A 27,884-nucleotide genomic window follows, 5' to 3' on the forward strand; every position below is an offset into this window, starting at 1 on the left:
AAGGTATAAGGAAAAACACAAGGTAAAGCTCCCATATCTGGCTTTGGCATTTCATGACTAATTAGAATTACGGCCAGAACCTAGGAAAAATATGTCAGTTCTTTTTCCCTGTTAAACATATCTGAGATAAAGATGTGGGTGCGGAACTTTTACTGGGCAACTCCGTTGGAATCAATAACTGCAGGGGAGAGAAAGCAGCAGGGCTGAATGGAGGGAGCAGTTGAGCTATGATGCAGTCACAAGGAAGGCCTCAGGGAACTGGGGAGTTGCCCTAAATTGAGTCAAGAATACTGAGATTTTATACCCTCCATTGGCTGTTCCGATTTGAGCTGTCTTAGAAGAGGGGGCATCACACCTTGACAAGTCAACCCTCTACAAGGCAATTTCTAAGAGAGAATCGGCAGGAAAGCATTAGCTGCCAACACTTGGCACAGTTGGGGGAGGAGTACTTACTTCATTCTGAGAGAGCACTGGCATCATGCACAACAGTATCTACGACAAACTGCTCATAAGAAACTGTGTGGACACAGTTCATTCACAGCCAGTGAATCAAAACTACATAACCTATCCTGTTAGGTGACTAAAACTAAAAGAATAATTAAAATCTATATATTGATCATCACTCTTAAAACATTGTCTTTTTCTATGTTTTACTTTTCTTATTTATGAATCTTTAGAGAGCAATAATTAGTGATATATGTTTTAAACAGGACAAAATTTCAAGGACCATATGGCTTGGACTGAATGTCTCCATGGACATTTTGGACAGGACCAAATGCCCTGCAGTTATCAAGCTCATTAAAGGTTTTCTTGTGTTTTCTACATGTTTTATAATTTTATTTTTACATATATATATAAAATATATGTACCCTTTTTTGAAAAATTTGGGGTCTAAAAACTAGGTGTGTCTTATACAGTGGTTGTAGATTTTTTTACTTGCATTTCCTGCTTTTTTGCATTTGTTTTAGCACTCATTGTTGAAGACGGTGATTCGTCATCAGACATAGATGATGACAAACTAATGGATGGGAGTTTTGACAATAATGAGGAATTGTATGAATTTTATGATGAATAAAATTATGTAATATATTTTTTTTCAAATTTTGGACCCCAAAATTAAGGTATGTCTTATACATGGGAGCGTCTTATACATGGGGAAATACGGTATATCTTGAGTTGCTTTGAGATTATGGTGTGAAGTGCTGAAGTTCATATTTTCCATTAATATTCAGTTTTGACAGAAACATTTTAAAAGAGATTTTTATTTCTCTATTGAAATTACAACTGGCTATCCAAGACTGGGTCTGTTCTAAACTTCTTATTCTGTTAAAGCAACTTTGTAATATCTCTTGAAATCTAGAATGTTAAGTTCTCCAACTTCATTATTATTATTCTTCCTTCTTCCTCCTCCTTCTCCTCCTCCTCTTCCTCCTCCTTCTCCTCCTTCCCCTCCTCCTCCTCCTCCTCCTTCTTCTTCTTCTTATTCTTCCTCTTCTCCTTCTTTTTTCTTTTTCTTCTCCTTCTCCCTCCTCTTCTTTCTTCCTGCTCTTCCTCTTCTTCAAGTGCTTTGGTTATACTAAGACATCTGTATTTCCATAAAAATTTAGAATCAGCTCTGTAATTTTTCCAAAAAGGCCTATATGGTTGATTGAAGTCACATTGATTCTAGACACAAATTTGGAAATTATTATTTAATAAGAATTAAGATTTTATCTGTGAAATTCACATATACATTTCCATTTATTTAGATTTTTTTTCCTTTCTTTTGGACAGAGACAGAGAGAGACAGAGAGAGGGACATATAGGGACAGACAGACAGGGAGAAAGATGAAAAGCATCAACTCTTCATTGCGGCACCTTAGTTGTGCATTGATTGTTTTCTCATATGTGCCTTGACTGGGGGGGTGGGGGGGAAAGAGATCTACAGCTGACCAAGTGACCCTTTGCTCAAGCCAGTGACTTTGGGCTCAAGCCAGCGGCCTTGGGCTCAAGCTAGTGAGGCTTGCTCCAACCAGATGAGCCCATGCTCAAGCTGGCAACCTCGGGGTTTTGAACCTGGGTCCTTTGCATCCCAGTCCAACACTCTATATACCAGGGGTCCCCAAACTTTTTACACAGAGGGCCAGTTCACTGTCCCTCAGACCATTGGAGGGCCGGACTATAAAAAAAAACTATGAACAAATCCCTATGCACACTGCACATATCTTATTTTAAAGTAAAAAAACAAAACAAAATGGGAACAAATACAATATTTAAAATAAAGAACCAAAAATAAATAAATAAATAAATAAATAAATAAAATAAAAAACAAGTAAATTTAAATCAACAAACTAACCAGTATTTTAATGGGAACTATGGGCCTGCTTTTGGCTAATGAGATGGTCAATGTGCTCCTCTCACTGACCACCAATGAAAGAGGTGCCCCTTCCAGAAATGTGGCAGGGGCCAGATAAATGGCCTCAGGGGGCCACATGCGGCCCACGGGCCATAGTTTGGGGACCCCTGCTATATACTCTGCCATAGCCTGGTCATATTGATTTTAATTTCACACATTACTGTTTTATAAATTTCAGATCTGCACATTTTTTTATTAAATTTGTACCTAAGTATTTTGTTATGTTTAATGTCATTGTATGTTGAGTTGTTTATGTAATGTATTTTTTAAAGTGCTTGTTATACAATTAATATTATTTATTGACCTTTTACCTACAAGTTGGCTTAAATCCATTTATTACTTTTAGCACCTTCTGCATGTTCTTAGAAACTTTCTAAGTATACATTCATGTCATCTGACAATAGTGTTTTTTTCCTTTCCAAAATATATGCCTCTTTTCTTTTTTCTTCCTTCCTTCTCTTTTCTCCTTCTCTCCTCCTTTCCTCTCCTCTCCTCTCCTCTCCTCTCCTCTCCTCTCCTTTCCTCTCCTCTCCTCTCCTCTCCTCTCCTCTCCTCTCCTCTCCTCTCCTCTCCTCTCCTCTCCTCTCCTCTCCTTCCTTTTCTCCCTCCCTTTGCTTCTGCCCTCCCTTCCTTCATTCCCTCCTTTTTTATTCTCTCCCTTTGCATTCACTGGTTTGGACCTCTTTTTCTTTCTTTTTTTTTTTTTACAGGGACAGAGAGAGAGTCAAAGAGAGGGACAGATTGGCAGAAACGGAGAGAGATGAGAAGCATCAATCATCAGTTTTTCATTGTGACACCTTAGTTGTTCATTGATTGCTTTCTCATATGTGCCTTGACCATGGGCCTTCAGCTGACCGAGTAACCCCTTGCTGGAGCCAGCAACCTTGGGTTCAAGCTGGTAAGCTCTTTGCTCAAGCCAGATGAGCCCGCGCTCAAGCTGGCGACCTCGGGGTCTCGAACCTGGGTCCTTCCGCATCCCAGTCCGACGCTCCATCCACTGCACCACCGATTGGTCAAGCTGCTTTGGACCACTTGTATAATATTTAAAAGACTTGGAAAGAGTGAATATCCTTGCATTCTTCCAAGTCTTATGTAGAATGCATCAAGTATTTCATCATTAAGTAGCTGTAGATGATCTTTTTGGTAAGCACATTTTTATCAGTTTGCAAAGGTTCCTTTCTATTCTTAGCTTGCTGAGAGTTTTAATTGTAAAAGGGTGTTAGATTTTGTAAATTCTTTGTATTCCTCTATTGAGATGATCACAGAATTTATCTCCTCTTTTCTACTAACATGGTGGATTTTCAGTTGTTAATCCAATCTTGTATTACTGAGATAAACCCCACTTAATTATAATATATTATCATTTTTTAATATTGCTTTGAAAAATGTCATCTAAGTTCATAACATATATTGGTTACTCATTTTCTTCTGTTGTAACAACTTTTGGTATCAAGATAATACGGGCCTCTGTTGGGAAATGTTTCTTCCTCCTTTCTTTTCCTTTTTGACTTTGATTCAGAGGATATAACCAGGTCTGGAGTTTTTCTTATGTAAAGTTTTAAATGTGAAATAAATTCCTTTAACTGATAGAGGATATTTTGCATTTTCTTTTTCTTATTGAGTAGTTTTGGTAATTTGTGTCCATTTCATCTAAGTTGTCCAAATTATTGCTGTAAATTTTGCAAAACTTTTTTCTTTTAAATTTCAGTGAACTCTGTCATTATGACTATTATTTAGTACTAATGACCTTTATCATTCTATTGAATAGTAAGAGAAATATGAGGCATTTTAGTCTGGCTACCATGAGAGAAAAAATGACTTTTTTTTTGTTCAGAATAACTGAGTATACAGATAGTACAAATGGCTTTTATGTCCTCAACCATTTAGAAAGGGATAGAGATCCTATAATGTTTATTCTAGTTTAATGAAAGTTTTCAATTTTTATTTTTCAACTTAATAATAATACCTAGTATAATTATTATTATTGTATATTTATTATAGTTTTTGTTGTTAACATTTGTTGTTAGCTGTTGTTAGTTGTTACTGTATGCTTTGTCTTTTCTAAGAATTTATGTATATATATATGTAAATTTTACAAAAGTTATGCAAGGTAAGTATTATTATTATATCCAGTTATAGGTAAAGAAACCATGGCTCACAGAGGTTATATAATTTTCCTAAAGCTCTATGCTATACATGACAGAGCCAGGATTTGAACTTAAGCAGTTTTACTCCAAAGACCCATACTATGTTTGTACAAAAACTTGAATATACTCTATAATATAGTGAAAGGTCAAGTTTATATTACCAAAAATTCAACTTTAATCTGAGCTCCTTAAAATATGAAATAAAATAAACTCACATTTTACACCAAATAGTAGTTCCAAGTTAATGTAAAATTATAACATTATATAAATAATGGTGATAGTATAACATTATAATTTGTTATATACATATAAAAGTACACATTGTAGTCTCAGGATGCAGTTTATTTAGATAGACTGACACATAAAACACCTACCTCTGTTTTAGCAGATATCTGAGCAAGAAGAATGCCGAGTGATAGAAGAAGCTTTCATTACCAATGAGAGAAGAAGTATCAGACACAGAGAAAGAAACAAGAATATAGCTTAAAATGTAATCAAATCAGAGGTCAGAATGCCAGGGACAACTATACCATAGGAGGAGCAATAGAGTCTTAGAGGTCAAAACAAGTAGTTACACATGGCATTTGATTAAAAAATCTAAATTTTATCCTAAGACACAGCCCGTGTGCTCTTCAGTTATTTTGATTGCTTTTGACTGTGTTTTAATTTAGATAAAACTACAGGGACACGGTGAGCAAAGGTCTGCTCTGTAGCAATTGAAGCAATAGGAACACTGCAGTTAAAATAATAATCATACTAATGACACATGCAAATTCCAATTTTCCTGGAAATTTTAGTTGTTTCAAATGCAAATAAAATGTCTATATGTAGCAACTCTTACAGAAATTGGGAGCAAAAATTTTTGTCCAATATTCAGTAAAGAGGCCTTAATGTCATCATGGAATTCCCCAATAGATCATAAGTTTGGGATTATAAGGACTTTTATTTTTATCTTTTTTCAGGACTCTTAAACACTTTCATTCTCTCCTTCTTACCTTCCATTAGACTAGTTCAGGAATCAATAAACATCTTTAACCTAAAGCATTTCAGAATTGCATTCATTCTTATTTTTTTTTTTTACCCCTTAGTAAAGGGCTTTCTTTCATAAAATGTAAAGAACATTTTTCTATATGAGTACAAAGGAAACCTAAAAAGTTTTCAGCTCAATAAAAAGATTTAAAATGGTAACAAAGTAAAATATTATTTCCAACACAAATAATGACATAATAAAATAAACTAGAATGTGTGTTTAGGTTTAAGAAAAATAACTTGGAAGATAGTATCTTAAATTCCATTTAAAAAACAGTTTTTAAAAGTTCATAATCAGATTTCAATTTGGCAATAGTTGACAATGCTGTTTTGAAAATAGTTTCAGAACAGCTCCTAAAGCAGTTCCAAATGGCAATCCTGCTCTAAGGACAATTCTGTTAAAACCAAGAACACTGAATTCTTTTTAGACCCTAAAATTTTGGGAAGCACTAGAGTAGAAACAAACAAAAAAATACTACAATCTCCTTTTACCTTAGGAAGGAATATTTTTACTAAAACTTTGATATAAAAATTTGATATAAACCAAAATCATTAATCTGCCATGTTTAAGAAAACAAGAGGTATTGTGTCTGTAATCTCTTGTGAGGTAATATGTCCTATAAATCGTCCTGGAAGGAGGCTATACTCAGAGCATAAATCGATAAAGATTGCTTTGCTCTCAAAGATGGTGATACAATATTTTCTCTTGAAGGAGAAAAAGTTTAAAGGCATAAATCAAGATAAAGTAATCATCTAACAAAGAATTACAAAGAGGTCCCATACATTTTTTTAGTGAATGCTGTGACTCATTGATTTTCTCCTGAGATAAAAGCCAAAATCTTGTGTCATTAATATCAGCTAGCAAAACTATTTGGTTCAATATGTTACATGGTTAAAAAATTATGGAGGAAAGGCAAATCTAAAGTGTTTCACATGATCAAAACAAGGTTGGATCAGCAGAGAAAACCACATTTGAAAGCCATTTCATAGAGTTTATTTCTAGAGAACACTACATCAGAAGGAAAGAAACTGTTGCTTTTGTTTCTATAGCCAGATACAGAGCTACAGTCTGAATAAGAAGATTCTTATCTGGTATGTTATAGTTTTTAGCAAAATAACCCAGCACTGATAATCTAATACACATCTTCATATGTCAGCTTCACACAAGTGTAGTGAAATACTTACTTACAGAGAAGAGGCCAGCAGAGCAGCTATTAGCACATCCAGCATTTTCATGCAAATTTAAAATGGCAAATAAATTCCACAACTGAGATTTTAACACCACTCATAGCTCCTCAGCTTACAGCCTCTCTGTGGCAAATATGCAAAATCAGACATGGCAACTACCCATACTGGGTCTATGTTTTTTCAGTCCATTCTACCACACCTAGCCAGAAGGCAGAGTAAAATGATTTGGAAGTATCCATGAGTAGAAAGTGCCCATATTACGCATATATGCAGCACCAGGGGAAAAGGGGCAAACAAAATTATGGTTATATGAAGCTTCAAAATAGGACATAGACTATGAAGGGATAAAGGACACCCTAGAATTGAAGCATTCATTTATATTTAATAATTTTCTAATCCTTTTTGAACAACTCATTGGCAATTCTTAAAAATTTAACCCCACAACCCAAATCTATATATTTTTTGCCTTCTTCTTTTTCTTTGTTTCTTTTCAACATGGAATATAGAAAGGTTTGAATATTACCATGGTATATATTACTTTTTATGATTTTGCAATGCTCAATGACCTATAATAAAATACATTATATGTCACTAATAATAGAGATGGGCAAAAGTATATATTATAGTTGTAACACAAATAAATAATACAATAATTAATAAATCATAATCAAGAATAAACTCACATATTCATAACTGTAAACTTACTTTTGCCTACCTATGTGTATATAAAGTATATTTCCAATGCTTAATTATCCATAATTATATTTTATTGTAATTTTGGAGGGTTAATATATTAGCATTATAGAAATTACAACAAGTAGAATAAGATTTAAATAATAGATTTATTAAAAAATTAGTCAAAGACCTAAATATAAGATCTGAAACAGGAAGTTACATAGAAGAAAACATAGGTGGTAAACTTATGAAACTTGGCCATAGCGAATGTTTCATGAAATTGACATCAAAGGCAAGGGAAGAAAGAAAAAAATAAATGTATGGTATTATATCAATCTAAAAAGCTTCTGCACAGCAAAAGAAATTGATGACAAAACAAAAAGTAAGCCAGCCAAATGAAAGATGATATTTATAAACAATAGCTCTGATAAGGGGTTAATATCAAATATGTATAAAGAACTTACAAAGCTCAGCCACAAACAAGCAAATGACCCAATAAAAAATGGGGCTGGGACCTGAGCAGATACTTCTCCCAAGAAGACATACAAATGGCAAACAGATATATGGAAAGATGCTCAACTTCACTAGCTATTAGGAAAATGCAAATCAAAACTACAAATGAGATACCACCTCACACCTGTTAGATTTGCTATTATCAACAAGACAGGTAATAACAAGTGTTGGAGAAGCTGTGGAGGAAAAGGAAGCCTCATTCACTGCTGGTGGAAATGTAAACTGGTAACAGCCATTATGGAAGAAAGTATGGTGGTTCCTCAACAAATTAAGACTAGAACTACCATATGACCCAGTAATTCCTCTAGGGTATCTACCAAAACCTTGAAAACATTAGTACACAAAGACACATGCATCCCATGTTTATTGCATTATTTAGAGTGGCCAAGATATGGAAACAACCAAAATGTCCTTTGATAGAAGGCTGAATAAAAGAAGATCTTGTACATATATACAGTGGGTACTCAGCCATAAGAAATGAAGACATACAAATATTGATTGACTTACAACCTATGCAATTTACGACCATTCGACTTTATGACCACAATCTCTAGCCATGACTGCTCCGCGTCTGGCAGCGCAAGCATTGCCCAGCTGGGCATACGACAGTGCGGACCAGCTTCTGGAAGCACTACCATCTCCGAGTGCACCATTTCAACTATTATCCCAGACTCAGTACATCAATTTGTGTTTTGTGTCTTGGATATTTTTCATCAAACCACTCCCAAGATGTCTACCAAGAGGAAATTGTCTTTGCAAATATTAAACCAGTTGTACTGGTAATGCAGTGTTTTACTTAAACCTGACGAATGTGAAAATAAGAAACAAAATGGTGTAAAGATGATACAAATGGCATAAAATGAACAAAGAAAACTATGATATATAACAATAGTGAAAGAAAATTATAATAAAATATGACTTAAAGATTTTTATAACATCATTTCACAGTACTGTACATATAGCCTACTCAACTTATGACCAAATCATGTTACGACTGGTCTGTCGGAACCAATCGTGGTTGTAAGTCAAGCACTAGCTGTATTGCCATTTAAAACAATATGAGTGGGCCTTGAGAACATTCTACTAAGTGAAATAAGTAAGTCAGAAAAAGCTAAGAACTATATTATTTCATACATAGGTAGGATATAAAAATGAGACTCATGGACATAAATAAAAGTGAAGTTGTTACCAGGAGAAGGGGATTGTGGGGGAGGTAAGTGGGGGAAGGTGAGTAAAGAGGGAAAATATATGGTAACTGTAAATGATTTGACTTTAGGTGATGGGCATACATATACAATCAACACTTCAAATGCTGTAGAAATAGTTACCTGAAACCTAGGCACTCTTATTGATCACTGTCACCAAAAATTAAATTTAATTAATTTTATTTAGAAAATTATAATTTTCTATATAAATTAAAAAAAAATTGAAAGAAAGAAAGGGAAAAAGGAAGAAAGAAATTAAGTTTGTTTTCGGGTACATATGCCGTGGCAATAACCTCGACCTAACCTTTTCTTCTCCCCTTTTCTAGTTTCTTGTTCTTCAGCCTGGAAACCAAGTTCATCACTTTGTATCAGGATTGGATGAAAAGTTGACATAATAAGTTGTGATTGTATCTGAGTCTAGTTGAAGAAGATAGTATGAAATAAATTTAAGATTGTGAAAGATTCATTCAAGAATCTAAGATTGTGGAAGTTTTTTTGTTTGTTTGTTTTTCTGAAGCTGGAAACAGGGAGGCAGTCAGACAGACTCCCGCATGCGCCCGACCGGGATCCACCCGGCACGCCCACCAGGGGGTGATGCTCTGCCATCCAGGGCGTCGCTCTGTCGCGACCAGAGCCACTCTAGCGCCTGGGGCAGAGGCCAAGGAGCCATCTCCAGCGCCCGGGCCATCTTTTGCTCCAAAGGAGCCTCGGCTGCGGGAGGGGAAGAGAGAGACAGAGAGGAAGGAGAGGGGGAGGGGTGGAGAAGCAGATGGGCGCCTCTCCTGTGTGCCCTGGCTGGGAATCGAACCCGGGACTTTCGCACGCCAGGCCGACTCTCTACCACTGAGCCAACCAGCCAGGGCCGATTGTGGAAGTTTTAATGTATGTTCAGTGAGCAACTAATCTGAGTGTTTTTACACCAGATGCAAGCCAGTCATCCAAAACTTTTCAGTGCAAATTATAGCAACTATACACACTTTAAAGAAAAATTTTATATGAAGCTGCATATATAATTTAGACTTTTAGCATTTCTGTACATAATTTTATGGAAAACGGGGTCAACCTAACATTATTAAATATGGTCCTGTTTTATTTACAACACAACTTCAGAAATATTGTTTCCAAGGAGTACTGAAATCTGATGCACCATTTAGGATGTAAAGGTATATTCCACAAATGAAAAAATAAATTATGATTATGAATAGATTTTTTAAATTCTTTCACAACAAAATGCACCTGGGAAAAATCTTTTTCTTTATACCTTACGACAGTGGTTCTCAAACTTTTTGATGTTGGGGCACATTTAAAATCCTACAAATAATTGTAGGCACACTATATACAAATTTCTGAGAAATGTGTTATAATAATTAAGTCAAATATTAAAGAAAAAAAAATAAGGTCCAAGCATACTTTATGGTAATTAACCAAAATATATATGACAAAATTAAATTTATTCTGACATTAAAAAACATTTTTATGTTATATTTTTAGAGTTATGCTTTTTAGAATTCATAAATAAGAGGAGTTAAAAAATAAAAACAACAAAAAAAGTTATTTATATATATATAAATAGATAGATAGATAGATAGATAGATAGATACATTCTTAGTAAGATTTAGTAAATTCAGCAGGTTCTGGCATGTATGTGTTAAGTTATTTCATTCTTGTGCTTATGAGAAACATGAGCCTGATGTGTCCTAACAATTTTTTCAATGTTTGGGCATATATTTGAAAGGCAAACTCTCATTTCCTCATCAATACATCGAAGAATTTCTCTCTTTTAACTCTTAACTGTGTTGAGTGTAGAAAACCCCCACCATACATATCAACTTTGCATCAAATAAAGAAGAAACTTGCCTCCAGTCTTTCTGGGGAACATGGTGGGTAGTGTAAACCATCCAGCACCACAGCTTAACAGCCTTTTGCAACCTAATCAGGCAAGTGAGGTGGGGGGTTGGGCAGACTGTCAGCCTACAGCCAATTCCCCACACCTCTGTACCCCAAAAATCTAAACTCCAAAAACCCTGTTGGTTTTTTGTTCCCCAACAGGCACATATTTCTCTGGAATACCACAGGGTGCACCTGGAAATCTCCTAGGGTACACCAGTGTGCCCTGGCGCACACTTTGAGAACCACTCTTAGGATGTTGCCAGAACACAACAGAATCCTTTAACAGTGAGTTAGGAAGTTCTGATGTATAAAGAAGTCTAGATAAACAATCTTTTCTTTGAAAGTACATTTACTCTCCCCACATCTACCATATACATAAATATATGTTTTTGCAAAGGAAACATTCAAGCAAGAAAATGCTTGAAGTAATTTTAATGTTAAATACAATAATTCAAGTTGTACTCAAATATTATAATTCTGATATAACATTTGTAGTGTGTCACCAATAAAAAAAGGGGGCAGCTGAAGACATGAGGTAATAGGTACTTGTGTGAAATAGTTATTGTTCATTATGTAGGTAGACCCTCATTTAAGTGTAAGTAAAAATGTGACGTGTGGGTAAGACCATATCTGATAAAAAAAAACAAACCTCATTATCTTTTTTTATTAGAAACTGTCCTTTCAGAAGTTCAGTAGTATGATCAGTACTGTGAATTTAAAACTCTTTAGAAGCTATAACTTGAAATTTTCTTTAAACAGTTGTGGTAAAGTGACTCTTCTGTTATTTTTATTCACTAGCCTCTACAATTGAAAATGGCTCAAATACCTTCCTTTGTTGACATGTTGATGTGACCCTCCACACAGGTGCTCTATAGAGAGTTGTTTTGCTGTATTGATTTTTCAGGGAAATTTTGCACTGGTGGTACAGACTGGAGAGAAAGAGAGGTGTTTCCTACCTAAAAAGCACGCTGGGAAAAGAATTTAGCAGTGAATCCTAAGAAATTGTAAATAATTTTTTTTTTTAATGAAGCAGTCTTATTGATCACATTAGGCAAACCAGCTTAGAAAAAGAAATAAGACTTCTTCAAAAGGAAAAGATGGACAAACTGTCCAGGATTTAAAATTTTAAGACTGCCATCCAATGGCAGTCTAGGATAAAACATGCACAGTAAACTGTTTTGGATCCAAACACTTAAGGATCGAGTTAGAACATTATGCTGGTGGTAGGTAGTGCCTGGAATGAATGGAACACTGCTTGTCATACATGAATGTATCCCACAATGTTAGTACAGGATCACAGGCTCGCAGACACTATCTCACCTCAGACCCACACTTACAAAAATAAACCAGTTGAAATGCAAAATATCCAAGAAAATATCTTTGGGAAAAAGAAACATTATTTTGACTCACTATATCATGTCCATATACAAACCATTTCTCTGCAGAATTTTATATGATTTCATTAAGAGCAATGTGCCAATTAATAATGTAATATAGAATATTATTAGTATCAGGATAGTAAATTATTTTATAATTAGTATGAATGACCAGCACTGTAAGCATCAAACACATTCAGAAAGTCTTGGGATTTCCAGAAATTACAATATCTAAAGGCCCCACTCTCCATGTTCATAAGGCTGTCATGCCACACTTTATTCTGCATCATGGAAATCTGGAAATGACTTCTGAAATATATTTATAAAAAGTGTGGGAAAAGTAAGTACAATTTTATAGGACTTATATATTGTGAAAATTAGTGATATATTTTCTAAGTTTTCTCTTCATAATTATAAAATTGACAAAAGGGATCTCTAACTTACCCACTTCAGGGAATTGCTGAGAAATAAATAGATAGTTTTATGTAAAAGTCATTTACACATGCCGTCTGTGAAAATCACAGATGCATTCGAACTCTCTGTTATAAATTGGACTTTTAGGAGAAGGCAGGCGAGAATAAGCTATTGCACCAGGAGTACAGAGAACTGGATGTAGCTCTGCTCCTGAGTGGCTGTGTGGTTTTCCAACAAAGCATACACTCTTCCTGGATTCCCACGGCTTACCTATAAAATGTGAAAAATTCAGATAAACTATTCCAAACAACACAAAGAAGATTCTTAACTTTTTTCAGAAGGCCAGAGATGGTACCAAATTTCTTTTCCCTCCAGATTTTTCAGTAGAATGAATACTTGAAATCAAAGGACCTGGCAGCTGTTTTCAATGCCATGTGCCCATCTTTAAAGATTTTAATCACACATTATTGGGGGTAGTCAAGGAGGAAAGAAACTTAACAAGCTTTGGCATACCCTTGATTAAATGATAAATGTGTACCAAAGTAACTTTTATCAAATTCCACCTGCTTTAAATTCAAGAATACAGCAACCTTTCATGTTCCTTAGACATTAGGATGCATTTCCAATACACATTAGGAAACCCATTATCCATACCTGAAAAGGCTGTCTGCTGGAAATGTCGAGGTGTTTCCTTATCCATCTGTTGCCTTGATTCCCAAATATCTGCCACAGCAACTGCCCCCTTGTGTTACTCCAGATCCGCTGGTAGATGGCCAGCCTATAAATGTGCTTTCCGAACATGTGGTAATAGAGGCGGAAGGTGCAGCGTCCTGTACTAGTGGCATTAAGGATTGGGCTGAGTAAAGCAGCTGAGTTTTGGAAAACCTGTGGCTCTGAAGATTCTATGTAGAGATAGTGGCCACTTGCTGTGCCCAAAGTATTATCCTTCATTGGCCCTGTGTTAAGTGTTGATGTTGGCCCCTGATTCCTGGTCCAATCAAAATCATCTTCTGTATCTTGTTTCCAGTTGCAAATTCCAATTTCAAAGTTACATTGTAGTTCAGGTGCTGAAATTGGCATTAAATAATAGTAAAAAATAAGGATAAAAACAGTTATGATTAAGAATACTAGTTTATATTTTACTCCTGCCAAAGTAAGCAATTTAGTCTAAAAAATTGCAACAATTAAATTATAAAAGAGTGAACAAATCCCAGATAATACATCAGGTTGTAATAGTCTATGGACTGAAGGGGGAATTATTTTGGCTGTTATTTTCCAAATGCCATTCATGCCTATCCTTCTCCATTTCTATTACCATAACGCTAGACAAACCACCACAAACCAACAGCTGGCTCACTACAACAAATTTCTGGCTCAGTAGATTTCAACCTTAGCTGAATTTAATAATTCAGTGAACACTAAAAGAATAAACAAAAGAAACACCAAAGCCCAGAATTAATCTTCAAGAAGTGTTGATTTAAGTGGTCCAAATGATACAGCCAGTCATCAAGATAATCTAGCACTGGCTGGTTGCTCAGTGGTAGAGTGTCAGCCCTGCGTGTGGATGTCCTGGGTTTGATTCCCGGTCAGGGCACAGAGGAGAAGTGACCATCTGCTTCTTCACCCCTCCCCTTCTCCTTTCTATATATCTCTCTCTCTTCCCCTCTCACAGCCAATGCTTCACTGGAGCAAAGTTGGTCTGGGCGCTGAGGATGGCTCCATGGCCTCCACCTCAGGTGCTAGAATGGCTCCAGTTGCAATGGAGTAATGCCCCAGATGGGCAGAGCAACGCCCCCTAGTGGGCATGATGGGTGGATCCCGGGTGGGTGCATGCAGGAGTCTGTCTCTCTGCCTCTCCACTTCTCACTTCAGAAAAATACAAAAAGAAAAAAGACATTTTATCATCTCCCTTGGTGATTCTAACATGCATTGCTGAGATGAGTCATATTTAAATGGGTCTCAGTCTTCTGAATCATCAGATATACAGAGTAAAATTGCTATATAATAAAGCCTATACAAATACTAGTTTGTTAGATATAGGGTGAAGTCCAGAAATTTGTGTTTTTGCCAAGTAACCAAGATAATTATGAAGCAGACATTTTCCAGATCTTCCTCTGAGAAACTCTTCTCTTGGCTCCATGCAACCCCAGTTCCAAGTGTCCCTTTCACCCCGTGCCAGAATAACCATCCTTCTGTGAAAGTTTATCATTTTTCTTCTCTACTCAAAATCCTTGAGCATACATTTATTTAACCTAAACTTAAATCTGAACTCTGCTATCTTTAAGCATTACTGTTCCCAAATGAAATTAACTTCCCCTTTGTCCTTCCTGTTAGCAAGCACCATCTTTCCAATGTGCCCTAAACATTCCACCCCTTTCTATGCTGAATGTTCTATCACGTGCCTTGCTGATTCTAGCTGCATCTCTTCAGTGGTAGTCTTTTCAGCTTGCTGCATTGTAGCTCCTTTGGACTGGAGGTTTTAAACTTCTAAAGCCGAGTGATGTCAGGGAAATGGCGCCATGAGGAGCGCTACTGATAAATCTCCCCAAAATTTCAACAAGTTCTTCAACCAGAGACAGAAAAATCTATCCTTGGAGCGTCTAAAAATCCCACATTCTGAAAATGAAGGTATGATCGAGCAAAAAACTGACTAAATATATAATCAAACCCAAAGGAAATAAGATGGAGAAAGGAACACTCCGCCTTCCTCACTAACCTGAGCAAGGGCTGCTTTCACTTGGGATTGAGAGAGAGCGGGGGCTAAAGGGGGTTAAGGGTGTGGAGGGAGCCAGGCTGTGGCACAGACATCCAAGCCAAGGAAAGAGTGTGCCCATGGTGACCCAGCCAACGCGAGCTAATGCCCGCGCCAGACCATGTCAAAGACGGGTGAGCAGCAGCTGCCATTAGCCCCAATATCCTGGTCAGTGAGAGCAGATAGTGTGTGAGAGGTTCCTCCTAGCGCCCCGGGAGTGGGCGCCCATGTTCCCAGACAGAGGGTCAGGGTCAGAGGCCTTTGCGTGGGCTGTGACCAGAATCTCGGTGTGGTCCCTGCACCCTGAACAGCGGCGCGGGGAGTGTGTGAAAGCGAAATTCCCTACGCCCAAATTGCTCTGGGCAGCGGGTGCCTCACCCAGCCATTCAAGCTAACATCCCTGGGGAAAAAAAAAAATACAAAAGTGTTAGGGGGAGGGGTGCACAAGCAGCTTGCAGTCTGACTCGGGAGCAGATCTGCAGATCCAATTGCTGAAATTAGCTTAACCCACAGTCTGCTCACCTCCCAACTGACCTATGCAGCTCTAACTGACAAGATCACTCTTAGTTCAGCGATCTAAGACAAGAGGTGTGATATTTTTTAGTGCCTCTTGCTATGCACGTAGGGGTGGGGGCAACTTCTGATTGGCAGAGCTTTCATACTCAGGGCTATACGTTAAAAAGAGGGTCTTGGCAGCTTTTAAGACCTCGAGTTCTGCAAGCAGTGACTAGGGCATCTTCCTTTCAGCCAAAACAGGTTACAAAGTGCAAAAAGCCTGGGGAGAGTGGTCCCATAGAGTACTAGGCATGCTGAACAAGCCTGGAGGATCATAGAAAGGCACCTTGAGAGAAATTGGTTCCCAGCCCCGCCTGATTACGCTGGCGGCTCTGACTGACAGAGCCTTACCCAGAGCCCTGTGCTGAGTAGGGATAGAGTGGGGATTTGCCAGCTCTTTGAGCCTCTTACTCTCCAGGCAGAGGCAGCTGCAACCCCATAGCTGGATCATCAGGCTGCTAATTCAGGATGGAGAGACTAGGAGAGAGGCTCCGGGAAAACGGACTCTCTCATTGTCGGAGCCTGCAAATGCTAACAAGCCTCGACCTACCAACGAGACTGAAGCCTAATATATGACATCTCCATAGAAACTTATAAACTGCAAATCTCTACCTAAGCATGCCAAAGGGGCAGAGCCTAGGGTACAGAGTCACCAAACAGGAAGAGGGAGAGGGAAAAAAAGGAAGAAGATAACCTCTCAAAATAAAAAAATATCCACAGACTTTATAACTTTTTTCATTTTTTTTGTTTGTTTCTTTCATCTTCCTGTCTTGATTATTTTCTTTCTCTTCCACCTTGGTCCTTTTATTTTCTGCCCGTCTTATTCTTTCCTCTTCTTGAACTACACTACCCATAGTGTTACATTTCCATTTTCTTTCTTTTCTTCTTCCTTTCTGTCTATGATGGTTGCACTCCGAAACCCTTAACTCTCTCTCTCTCTTTGTTCTTTTTTATTCTTTTCTCTTTTCCTCTTTTTTTTTCTCCCTCTATATTAGTTTCTTCTTTTCTCCTTTACTTTTCCTCTCATTCAATCCTCAATCACAAACAAATTCTTTTATTTGGGACTCAAATTTTTCTTTGTGGCACTTTGGGTGCTTTTTACTTTGCTTTTTAACTCATTAGCATTCCTCCCAACCCCAGCTCTCTATTCTATCTAGTTTTTGCTCCACTTAATACAAAAGTAATTTTTAATTTTTTTTCTTTTTTCTGTTTCCCTCTTATCCCTCTCATTATATCTCTTAGTCGACCATTACTTACAAGCAAATCATTTTATTCTTGACCCAATTTTTTGCCTTTTTTGCATTTTGTGGGTCCCTACCTCCTTTTTGCCCCTTTATCACTTCTCCCCAACTCAGGCCCTTCATTATAGGTAGTTTTTGTTCCAGTTAGCACAATATAATTCACAGTTCATCACAATTTTTTTCTCAAGGAGGAGGGGAGAGGAGAGGAAGAAAAAAAGGGGGAAATAATAAATTTCCTTCTTTTCCACATTTTTTATTTTTATTTTTTACTTTTTACTCTTTATTAATTCTCATTAGTGTTATCAACCAAACCACCCTCAGAAGCCATTAAGAAAAAGGAAATCGAATATCATGGATACAAAAGACAGTGATGTAGCACAGATAGATGAGGAAAAATCTATGGAGAAAATATTTAATATATTGGAAACCTTGGAGCTAAATGACAGAGAATAAAATAGAAATCCTAAAAATACTCAGAGATATACAAGAAAACACAGAAAGGCAATTTAGGGAGCCCAGAAAACAACTCAACGAACACAAAGAATATATTACCAAGGAAATTGAAACTATAAAAACAAATCAAACAGAGATGAATAACTCAATTCATGAACTGAAAAACGACATAACAATCTTAGCTAATAGAACAGGCCAGGTAGAAGGTAGGATTAGTGAAATAGAAGACAAGCAACTTGAGGCATAACAGAGAGAAGAAGAAAGAGACTCAAAAACTAAAAAAAATGAAAAAGCCCTACAGGAGTTGTCTGACTCCATCAAAAAGACTAACATAAGAATAACAAGTATATCAGAGGGAGAAGAGAGAGAAAATGGAATGGAGAACATATTCAAACAAATAACAGACAAGGGAAATAAAAAAAGATACAATGAGTTGGGAAAATATTCCTTGTTCTTGGATAGGAAGAATAAATATAATCAAAATGGCCATATTACCCAAAGCAATATACAAATTTAATGCAATTCCCATCAAAATTCCAATGTCATTTTTTAAAGAAATGGAACAAAAAATCATCAGGCTTATATGGAACTATAAAAACCCCAAATAGCCAGAGCTATGAAAAAGAACGAAGCTGGGGGCATTATAAGACCTGACTTCAAACTATATTATAGAGCCACGATAATTAAAATAGCATGGTATTGGCAGAAAAGCAGACACTCCGACCAATGGATAGAATAGAAATCCCAGAAATAAAACCCATGTATATGGTCAAATAATTTTCGATAAAGGGGCCACAACACACAATGGAGAAAAGAAAGCCTCTTCAACAAATGGTGCTGTGAAAACTGGAAAGCCTCATGCAAAAGAATGAAACTTGACTACAGTTTGTCCTCTTATACTAAAATTAATTCAAAATGGATCAAAGGCCTAAATATAAGACCTGAAACAATAAAGTACATCGAAGAAGACATAGGTTATAAACTCATGGACCTTGCTTTTAAAGAGCATTTTTTGAATTTGACTACAAAGGCAAGAGAAGTGAAGGAAAAGATAAATGAATGGGACTACATCAGACTACAAGTTTTTGCTCAGCAAGATAAATTGACAACAAACAGACAGCCAACTAAATGGGAAATGATATTTTCAAACAACAGTTCAGATAAGGGCCTAATATCCAAAATATACAAGGAACTCATAAAACTCAACAACAAACAGACAAACAAGCCAATAAAAAAAAGGGAAGAGGACATGAACAGACACTTCTCCCAGGAAGAAATACAAATGGCCAACAGATATACGAAAAGATGCTCATCTTCATTAGTTATTAGAGAAATGCAAATCAAAACTACAATGAGGCCCTGGCCGGTTGGCTCAGCGGTAGAGCGTTGGCCTGGCGTGCGTGGGACCCGGGTCCAATTCCCGGCCAGGGCACATAGGAGAAGCACCCATTTGCTTCTCCAACCCCCCTCCTTCCTCTCTGTCTCTCTCTTCTCCTCCCGCAGCCAAGGCTCCATTGGAACAAAGATGGCCCGGGTGCTGGGGATGGCTCCTTGGCCTCTTCCCCAGGCGCTAGAGTGGCTCTGGTTGCGGCAGAGCGATGCCCTGGAGGGGCAGAGCATCGGCCCTGGTGGGCGTGCCGGGTGGATCCCGGTCAGGCGCATGTGGGAGTCTGTCTGACTGTCTCTCCCCGTTTCCAACTTCAGAAAAATACAAAAAAACAAACAAACAAACAAACAAAAAACTACAATGAGATACCACCTCATACCTGTTAGATTAGCTATTATCAACAAGACAGGTAATAGCAAATGTTGAAAAGGTTGTGGAGAAAAAGAACCCTCATTCACTGTTGGTGGGAATGTAAAGTCTTACAACCATTATGGAAGAAAGTATGGTGGTTCCTCAAAAAACTGAAAATAGAACTACCTTATGACCCAGCAATCCTTCTACTGGGTATATACCCCCAAAACTCAGAAACATTGATATGTAAAGACACATGCAGCCCCATGTTCATTGCAGCATTGTTCACAGTGGCCAAGACATGGAAACAACCTAAAAGTCCTTTAATAGGTGACTGGATAAAGAAGATGTGGCACATATACACTATGGAATACTACTCAGCCATAAGAAATGATGACATCAGATTATTTACAACAAAATGGTTGGATCTTGATAACATTATACAGAGTGAATTAAGTAAATCAGAAAAAAACTGCATGATTCCATATATAGGTGGGACATAAAAATGAGACTAAAAGACATGGACATGAGTGTGGTGGTTAGGGGGGGGGGCAGGGGAGAGACAAGGGGAAGGGGAGGGGCACAAAGAAAACTAGATAGAAGGTTAATTGTCGGGAGCCGATCCACTAATGCTGGCTAACTAGGTCACAGCAGAAGAAGATCCACAACTGCTGGTTGACAAAGTCACAGCAAAAGAAGATAGAGTCACCGCAGTAAGACCAACAGCTGCGGGTTGACAAAGTCACCGCAAGGAAAGGCACGATACTTCCCCCTTTAATCTTTTGAATTAATCTGGCCTTATATCCCCCCTTTTTCTGGGTGTGTGCTATTATTTGTGGCACAGGGATAATAGTACCGTACTTTCCCTGTAGATTTGTAGTAATTTCTTTGGAAATGAGACAGAAGGTGTAAGTTCCACAGAAAAGCCTGTAAGCCCCTTGAACTGGGCTCATAAACATAAGAGGCTGGCTATGATATCCCTCATAAAGGGTTAAGTTTGTAGGAGAATTTCTTCTTATTAATCATGTTAAAAAGAATATAGTTAGAACTTAGCTAGTGTGTGAATATAGTAAATAAATAAAGTTTGACTAGACAATAGAATCTTAGGTAAGGTGTTATGGAATGGCCCGTTGCATGACCTGGGATGGGAATGCAGTCAGCAAGAAAAGGATGTTTTGCTAAGAGAATTGTTTTATGACTGAAGGCAGTTGCTGGACTTTCTCAGTGAGACACTCATGAGATTTATAAACTTTCCCAAAAATTCTTTCTTCTGATAATGAGAGGTATGGGGGGGGGGGGTGCATCCATAGAAGCAATAGCAATTAATGTCTTCTGAAATTATGTTGCTACTAAGCTATCTTGCGAGTGCACTCTATATATCTTTAAGTAAAAGTTACTCTTAATGTTATGTCAATTTCTTAATGGGCAAGCCTTTTGTTATTTTGTGAGAAAAGTCAGGACACTGCATAAACTCAAGGCCATTTGCCTGAGCAAGTGGTGGTCCTTTGCTACTCCCTAATGATTTTGTCTGTTAATCTCTCTCTGCCCCTTGACTCACAACAACAGTAAAGTTGAGTTATTAGTTAGTACTAATCCTTTAAAAGCTTTTACCGATGTTATTGCTATTCAAGTTATTTTTTAATTGTACGTTGAATGATTTGCCACCTGATTTGTAGTTTATAGATATAAATTAACTGTTATCTGGAAACATGTAAACATAGTGAAACAGAAGCAATGATTAATACCATGTAATTGTAACTTGGTGTGTGTGTATAAAAAAGGAGCTGTACTAGCATTTGAGAGAGATGCCTGGCAGTAAATGCTAACAAGAGAATAAAGAGAAAGAAAAGAATTCGGCTCTCTCACTCGATTTCGCCGACGCCGTCTCCTCCTGTGGGACCCCTGGATCCCCCCCGGGGCTGGACCCCGGCATTTGGCGCCCGAACAGGGACCTACAGGTAATCCCCCCTCGTTGTCTCGGGACGGCTAGGACTCCACTCAGGGTGCTGCAGACCCCCCTGTAAGAAAGACAGGGTGAGGATAGGTGGAGAATTTCAGAACTTAAGATTTTGAGAAGTCATGGGCCATACTGAGTCTAAAGAAAGAAGACTCTTTATAAAAGTCATTAAGTATACACTTTCCCAAAAAGGAGTTAATGTTTCCACTAAACAAGTAGCTCGTTTTATGAAATTCATACAAAAATGTTCTCCATGGTTTCCAGATGAGGGAACGCTTGATTTCGAGGAATGGGTTCAAGTTGGAGAAGATTTAAAACTTTATTATGAGGTACATGGACCAGAAAAGGTCCCAGTTGATACAGTTGCTTTATGGAGCTTGATTAAAGATGCCTTAAATCCAGAACATGAGATGTATAAACTTTCTAAGGCAACTGCTCCTCCAAAAGAAGAGACTCCGTTAATTAGAAGTAAAAGGCAGTCTCAAGATACTACAAATCATGCTATGGCCTCTTTAAAATTAAGTAAACATCAGGATGATAGTGAAAATCTTTTATCTCCAAAAGATGAGGCTGAATTAGAAGATGAGGCAGCTAAAAATAATAGGGATAATGAGGATTGGAAATCAAAAACAGTCTTGCCCATATTATATCCCTCCAAGACTGACAAAAAGGATAAAAATAAGGCTATTAAAATGTCCTTGCCTCTACCAGTACAATCACCAGATGTTAATGAAAAGAAAAAATCATCTGGGTTAACAGGGTTGCAGAAGGCAATTCAAGCTTCTTGCGACCAAGGGGAAACTGATTTGGCATTATGTTTTCCTGTGGCTGTGGCTGGTGAATTTGATGAGGAGGATCCTACATGGGAGCCGCTTTCTTATAAATTATTGAAAGAGTTGAAAATGGCTTGCAGTCAATATGGACCCACCTCTCCTTATACTATGTCTTTGATAGAAACAGTTTCTCATAATTGGATGACTCCTTATGATTGGGAACAAGTGGCTAAAGCTTGTTTATCTGGAGGAAATTATCTCCTTTGGAGAGCTGAATATGAGGAGCAAGCTAAACAACAGGCAGTTAGGAATCGGAGGACTCATAATCCTGTGATTAGAGAAATGATTACGGGAGAAGGAGAATTTGCTGATGTCAGTGAACAGTTAAAACTTTCTAAACCAGCTTTGATACAAGTGAATAATTGTGCTATATCAGCTTGGAGAAAGTTGCCAGCTTTGTCTGGTGGAGATGTTACTGTGGTAGGAGTAAAACAGAAAGGTGATGAACCTTATGAGGAGTTTGTTGCTCGGTTGATTCAAGCAGTAAGAAGAGTTATTTCAAATGAGGCGGCAGGAGATATTATAATTAAACAGTTGGCTTATGAAAATGCTAATTCCACTTGCCAGGCTATGTTGCGGTCAGTGAGGAGAGAAGGAACGATAGGAGATTTCATCAAAGCCTGTCAGGATGTAAATCCTGCTTTTGTTCAGGGAGTAACTATTGCTGCAGCTTTAAAAGGAGAAACGTATCCTCAATTTATTAAGACTATGTATCAAGGAAAAATGCCTTCTGTCAATGAAGCTTCCTCTAAGGGAAGTCTTACTTGCTTTACTTGTAATCAAACGGGCCACTTTAGCCGACAATGCCCTAACAAGAGTGGGCAAGCAGGCCCAGGAGTGCAAGGGACAGCTCCCGTAATTAATAATGCTAATAATAATGTCCCATTGCCTAAGACTTTGTGTCCACGCTGTCAAAAAGGATATCATTGGGCAAAGCTGTGCCGTTCTAAATTTCACAAAAACAGACAGCCATTAGGACCAAATTTAGGAATAGAATGGCAGCCCCCACAAAATCAAAATCTAGCAAGCAATCCAAGTAGTAATCAGGGAAACTGGCAAGGGGGCCAGCCTCAGGCCCCAATAACAATTGGGGCCAGCCTGAATCCATTTGTCAACTCCGGTCTGTCTCAGACCTCACCCGGGCCTCCCGCGTGGCAGGCGGGAGTTCTACCACTGAACCACCCATGCCTCCATGCAAAATATGAGAAGCAAGCCTCTTGTGGGGGTTGAAATGGAGGGATTTCGGCTGCCGGTTGCAGCAGCTATTAGAATTTAAGAATGATTAGAGACTAAGATGAGTTTTAAAGTTGTGTTATTACTGATTTTCTTTAGTAAATAGAAGGACTTAAGAGTTTGGAAAAATTACAGTTTTTTTTGTTCTCCTCTTTCTCTCAACTCATTTTATTTCTTTCCTGTTCTATGCCTGAAAAGAGGGCAAAGGGAACACCTGTTTGGATATAGCTAAACGTAATCTCATAAACGGCCGTTCTCAAGACTTTTTGAGAGAGAGTTCTGTTTAGTTTCTATCCAATATGTTCCAATCAAAATTGCCCTGTGTAAAAATCAAGCAGGCCATATTCCAATCTCTAAAATCCCGGGTTTCTCTCTTATTTGTCTACTTTGTCTGATTCTTGTTTGTGTTTGGTCTTTGTTTAATGTTGTCTAAATGTGATTTTTTAAGTTCTTGCATGCAAAAATTGAATATGCCGGCTCTAATATTATAAAATATCATCCCTACCAATTTATAATTTTAATTGAAACAAGTAAAGCGCGCTCATTTAAATTTAAATAATATGAAATATGAATCCTAAAGACTTGTTAATTTTGACTAAACTACTTCAAGCTTCAGGCTACTTGCTGCCACTGCAGAGCATGAAGCAGAGTAGATTTACCCAACAAAGGTGTAGATTTTTTTTTAATATAGAAAAATAATAAAAGCCACACTAGAATTTTCCAGCTTTAACGTGTTCTTTAAATTAATACAGAAAACTCATATACTGGAACTCCTGCAAATCTTTTTTATCATGCTTATTACTTTAAAAAATTTCTTTTAAATACTAATATACAGGATTATTCAACACCTGAGACACTGGAATCTGGATCTGGATAAGCCTAAACCAATAGCAAAGTAGAAGGATTTATTGACAGGTCAATGGAAAGGTCCAGATGTAATTCTAACTCAGGGGAGAGGGTATGCTTGTATATTTCCACAGGACGCTGACTCGCCTCTTTGGATCCCAGACCGGCTGATTCGCCATGTCTCACCAGAGGCCTCTGCTGCCACTGCTGCCCCCTCCCAGCCAGAAGGAGACTTCTGTGCCACCCGCATCACCAGTGACTTTCCAGCAAAAGCCATCAAAGAACTCTCTGTATAATCCTATTACTCGAGTGATGCAGCGATTGTCACTACAGGAAGCTAGACGACCTCCCTATCACAGTCAACGGATGATTCACTCTACTAGAACTGTCAACCCACCAACCTGGGACCAGTTGAAGGCATTGACTGAGAGGGCTAATTTAATTTGTCATCGACAAAATATACATCGTAACCCTGTTAATATGTTTATTGCTATGCTAGCTGTACTTTAAATTCAGGTACTTAATGTTGAGGCTACTGAACAAAACAAATCTTATTGGGCTTAGATTCCAAATCCACCATTAGTTAAGCCTGTTACTTGGGGAGGAGATGATATACCTGTGTTTAATAATCATACTAAGTTTTTGGGAGGATCATGTAGTTCTTTTATTATGCATAAAACTGATTCAAATTTCTCATTTCATGGAAAAACAGATAAAATACCTATATGTTTTATGTTTAATAATACTCACAAGATCTCTGGATGTTTTTCTACTACACTTAAGACTATTTTGACTGACTCTCCTAAAAGTAATAAACCTGGACACCCAACAAGAGACTTATGGTCTCTCACAATTTTAATGCCTGGAGGCCCTGACACCCATGAGTATAATCCTGTTACATTGCCTCCTAAGGGATTTCACCCATGTAAACTTTATCCTCCAAAAAAGGCAACTCAAGAGCCTTACTGGTGGTCTGTGGAGAATAGATTTGGTTTTCCCCCATGGCAAGAATGTGCATATTACAATTATATGAATTATACTGCATATGCTGTTAATTTCACTGTACAAGATTGGTCTAGTCCTTATTTTGAATATGATTATAGAAAATTAGTGCAGAAAATGAGAGATGATTACAGTTGGTCAGATAAATATAATCCTTTAAATAAAATCATCACACGTTGGCAGTCTGCTGGATGGATACCTGCACAGCTGACTTATCAGGATGAATTAACCACCAGGTATCAAACAAAGCTTTGGCAGCTAATTGCAGCTGCTGCACCAGCATATTTGGTTAGGCCTTACCCTTATCCTGTTCAGAATATTTTTGTTCAGGCTTGTGTACAGGCTCCTTATGTACTCTTGATTGCTACTATGGACAGTAATCTTTCTGTTAGTACTTATAATTCTATATTTAGCATTTCCTGCTCTCGCTGTGTTTTAACAAACTGTCTATCTTATGACACCAAAGCTCAAGTTATGTTTATTTTGCGGCAGCCACCTTATGTGATGTTACCTGTTAGTCTGTCTCAGCCTTGGTATGATGACCCAGGGTTGCATGCACTACAGGCTGCTTCTGAAGCGCTTGCTCACCATCGAGGAAAGCGATTTGTTGCCGAATTGATTTTGGGAATTACTGCTCTTATTGCTATTATAGGATCTGTAGCTGCTTCCACCACTGCTTTAGCTCAATCAGTTCACACTGCAAATCATGTGGATAGTTTATCTCGTAATATATCTCTTGCATTAGCAGTACAGGAGACTATAGATAGGAAGTTAGAATTGAAAGTGAATGCTTTAGAGGAGGCTTTTATTCACATATGTAATGAGCTGTTAGCTATGAAAGCTAGAAGACTCTTAGATGCCATGCAGGATTCAGGTGGATATGTGTGACTCCTTTAGAATACAATCAGTCTATCATAGCATGGAATAATGTACAGAATCATTTGTTAGGTGTATGGAATAATAGTGATATTAGTTTAGATTTAAGGGAATTACATCAGCAGATACAAAACTTAGGACATTCAGGCTCTTTAGTCTCTGCCTCAGAAGTAGCTGATCAATTTGTTGAAAACATTAAAAGTATGTTTTCTATGCATGGCCTGACCTCTCTGGCTACTGATATAGGCATAATAATAGCTGTGGCAATTATCACTCTTCTTGTCCTTCCAGTCATGTTCCGACTCTTAAACAGCAATCTCAGAGAAACAACGGTGAAAATACAAAAGCTTTATTTAAATAATAAAAAAGGGGGAGATGTCGGGAGCCGATCCACTAATGCTGGCTAACTAGGTCACAGCAGAAGAAGATCCACAACTGCTGGTTGACAAAGTCACAGCAAAAGAAGATAGAGTCACCGCAGTAAGACCAACAGCTGCGGGTTGACAAAGTCACCGCAAGGAAAGGCACGATACTTCCCCCTTTAATCTTTTGAATTAATCTGGCCTTATATCCCCCCTTTTTCTGGGTGTGTGCTATTATTTGTGGCACAGGGATAATAGTACCGTACTTTCCCTGTAGATTTGTAGTAATTTCTTTGGAAATGAGACAGAAGGTGTAAGTTCCACAGAAAAGCCTGTAAGCCCCTTGAACTGGGCTCATAAACATAAGAGGCTGGCTATGATATCCCTCATAAAGGGTTAAGTTTGTAGGAGAATTTCTTCTTATTAATCATGTTAAAAAGAATATAGTTAGAACTTAGCTAGTGTGTGAATATAGTAAATAAATAAAGTTTGACTAGACAATAGAATCTTAGGTAAGGTGTTATGGAATGGCCCGTTGCATGACCTGGGATGGGAATGCAGTCAGCAAGAAAAGGATGTTTTGCTAAGAGAATTGTTTTATGACTGAAGGCAGTTGCTGGACTTTCTCAGTGAGACACTCATGAGATTTATAAACTTTCCCAAAAATTCTTTCTTCTGATAATGAGAGGTATGGGGGGGGGGGGCATCCATAGAAGCAATAGCAATTAATGTCTTCTGAAATTATGTTGCTACTAAGCTATCTTGCGAGTGCACTCTATATATCTTTAAGTAAAAGTTACTCTTAATGTTATGTCAATTTCTTAATGGGCAAGCCTTTTGTTATTTTGTGAGAAAAGTCAGGACACTGCATAAACTCAAGGCCATTTGCCTGAGCAAGTGGTGGTCCTTTGCTACTCCCTAATGATTTTGTCTGTTAATCTCTCTCTGCCCCTTGACTCACAACAACAGTAAAGTTGAGTTATTAGTTAGTACTAATCCTTTAAAAGCTTTTACCGATGTTATTGCTATTCAAGTTATTTTTTAATTGTACGTTGAATGATTTGCCACCTGATTTGTAGTTTATAGATATAAATTAACTGTTATCTGGAAACATGTAAACATAGTGAAACAGAAGCAATGATTAATACCATGTAATTGTAACTTGGTGTGTGTGTATAAAAAAGGAGCTGTACTAGCATTTGAG

At 37.6% G+C, this 27,884-nt stretch overlaps 1 protein-coding gene across 1 annotated transcript in view; it reads right to left on the reverse strand.

Annotated features, from left to right (window-relative positions):
• Positions 1–27,884, reverse strand: part of MALRD1 (MAM and LDL receptor class A domain containing 1) — an 837,423-nt gene that overhangs the window by 591,886 nt on the left and 217,653 nt on the right. Inside the window, 1 exon segment of the mRNA XM_066386561.1 lies at positions 13,487–13,899. Coding sequence (XP_066242658.1) covers positions 13,487–13,899 — 413 coding nt within the window.

The sequence above is a fragment of the Saccopteryx leptura genome, chromosome 5 (assembly GCF_036850995.1).
Source record: "Saccopteryx leptura isolate mSacLep1 chromosome 5, mSacLep1_pri_phased_curated, whole genome shotgun sequence".
Classification (NCBI taxonomy): domain Eukaryota; kingdom Metazoa; phylum Chordata; class Mammalia; order Chiroptera; family Emballonuridae; genus Saccopteryx; species Saccopteryx leptura.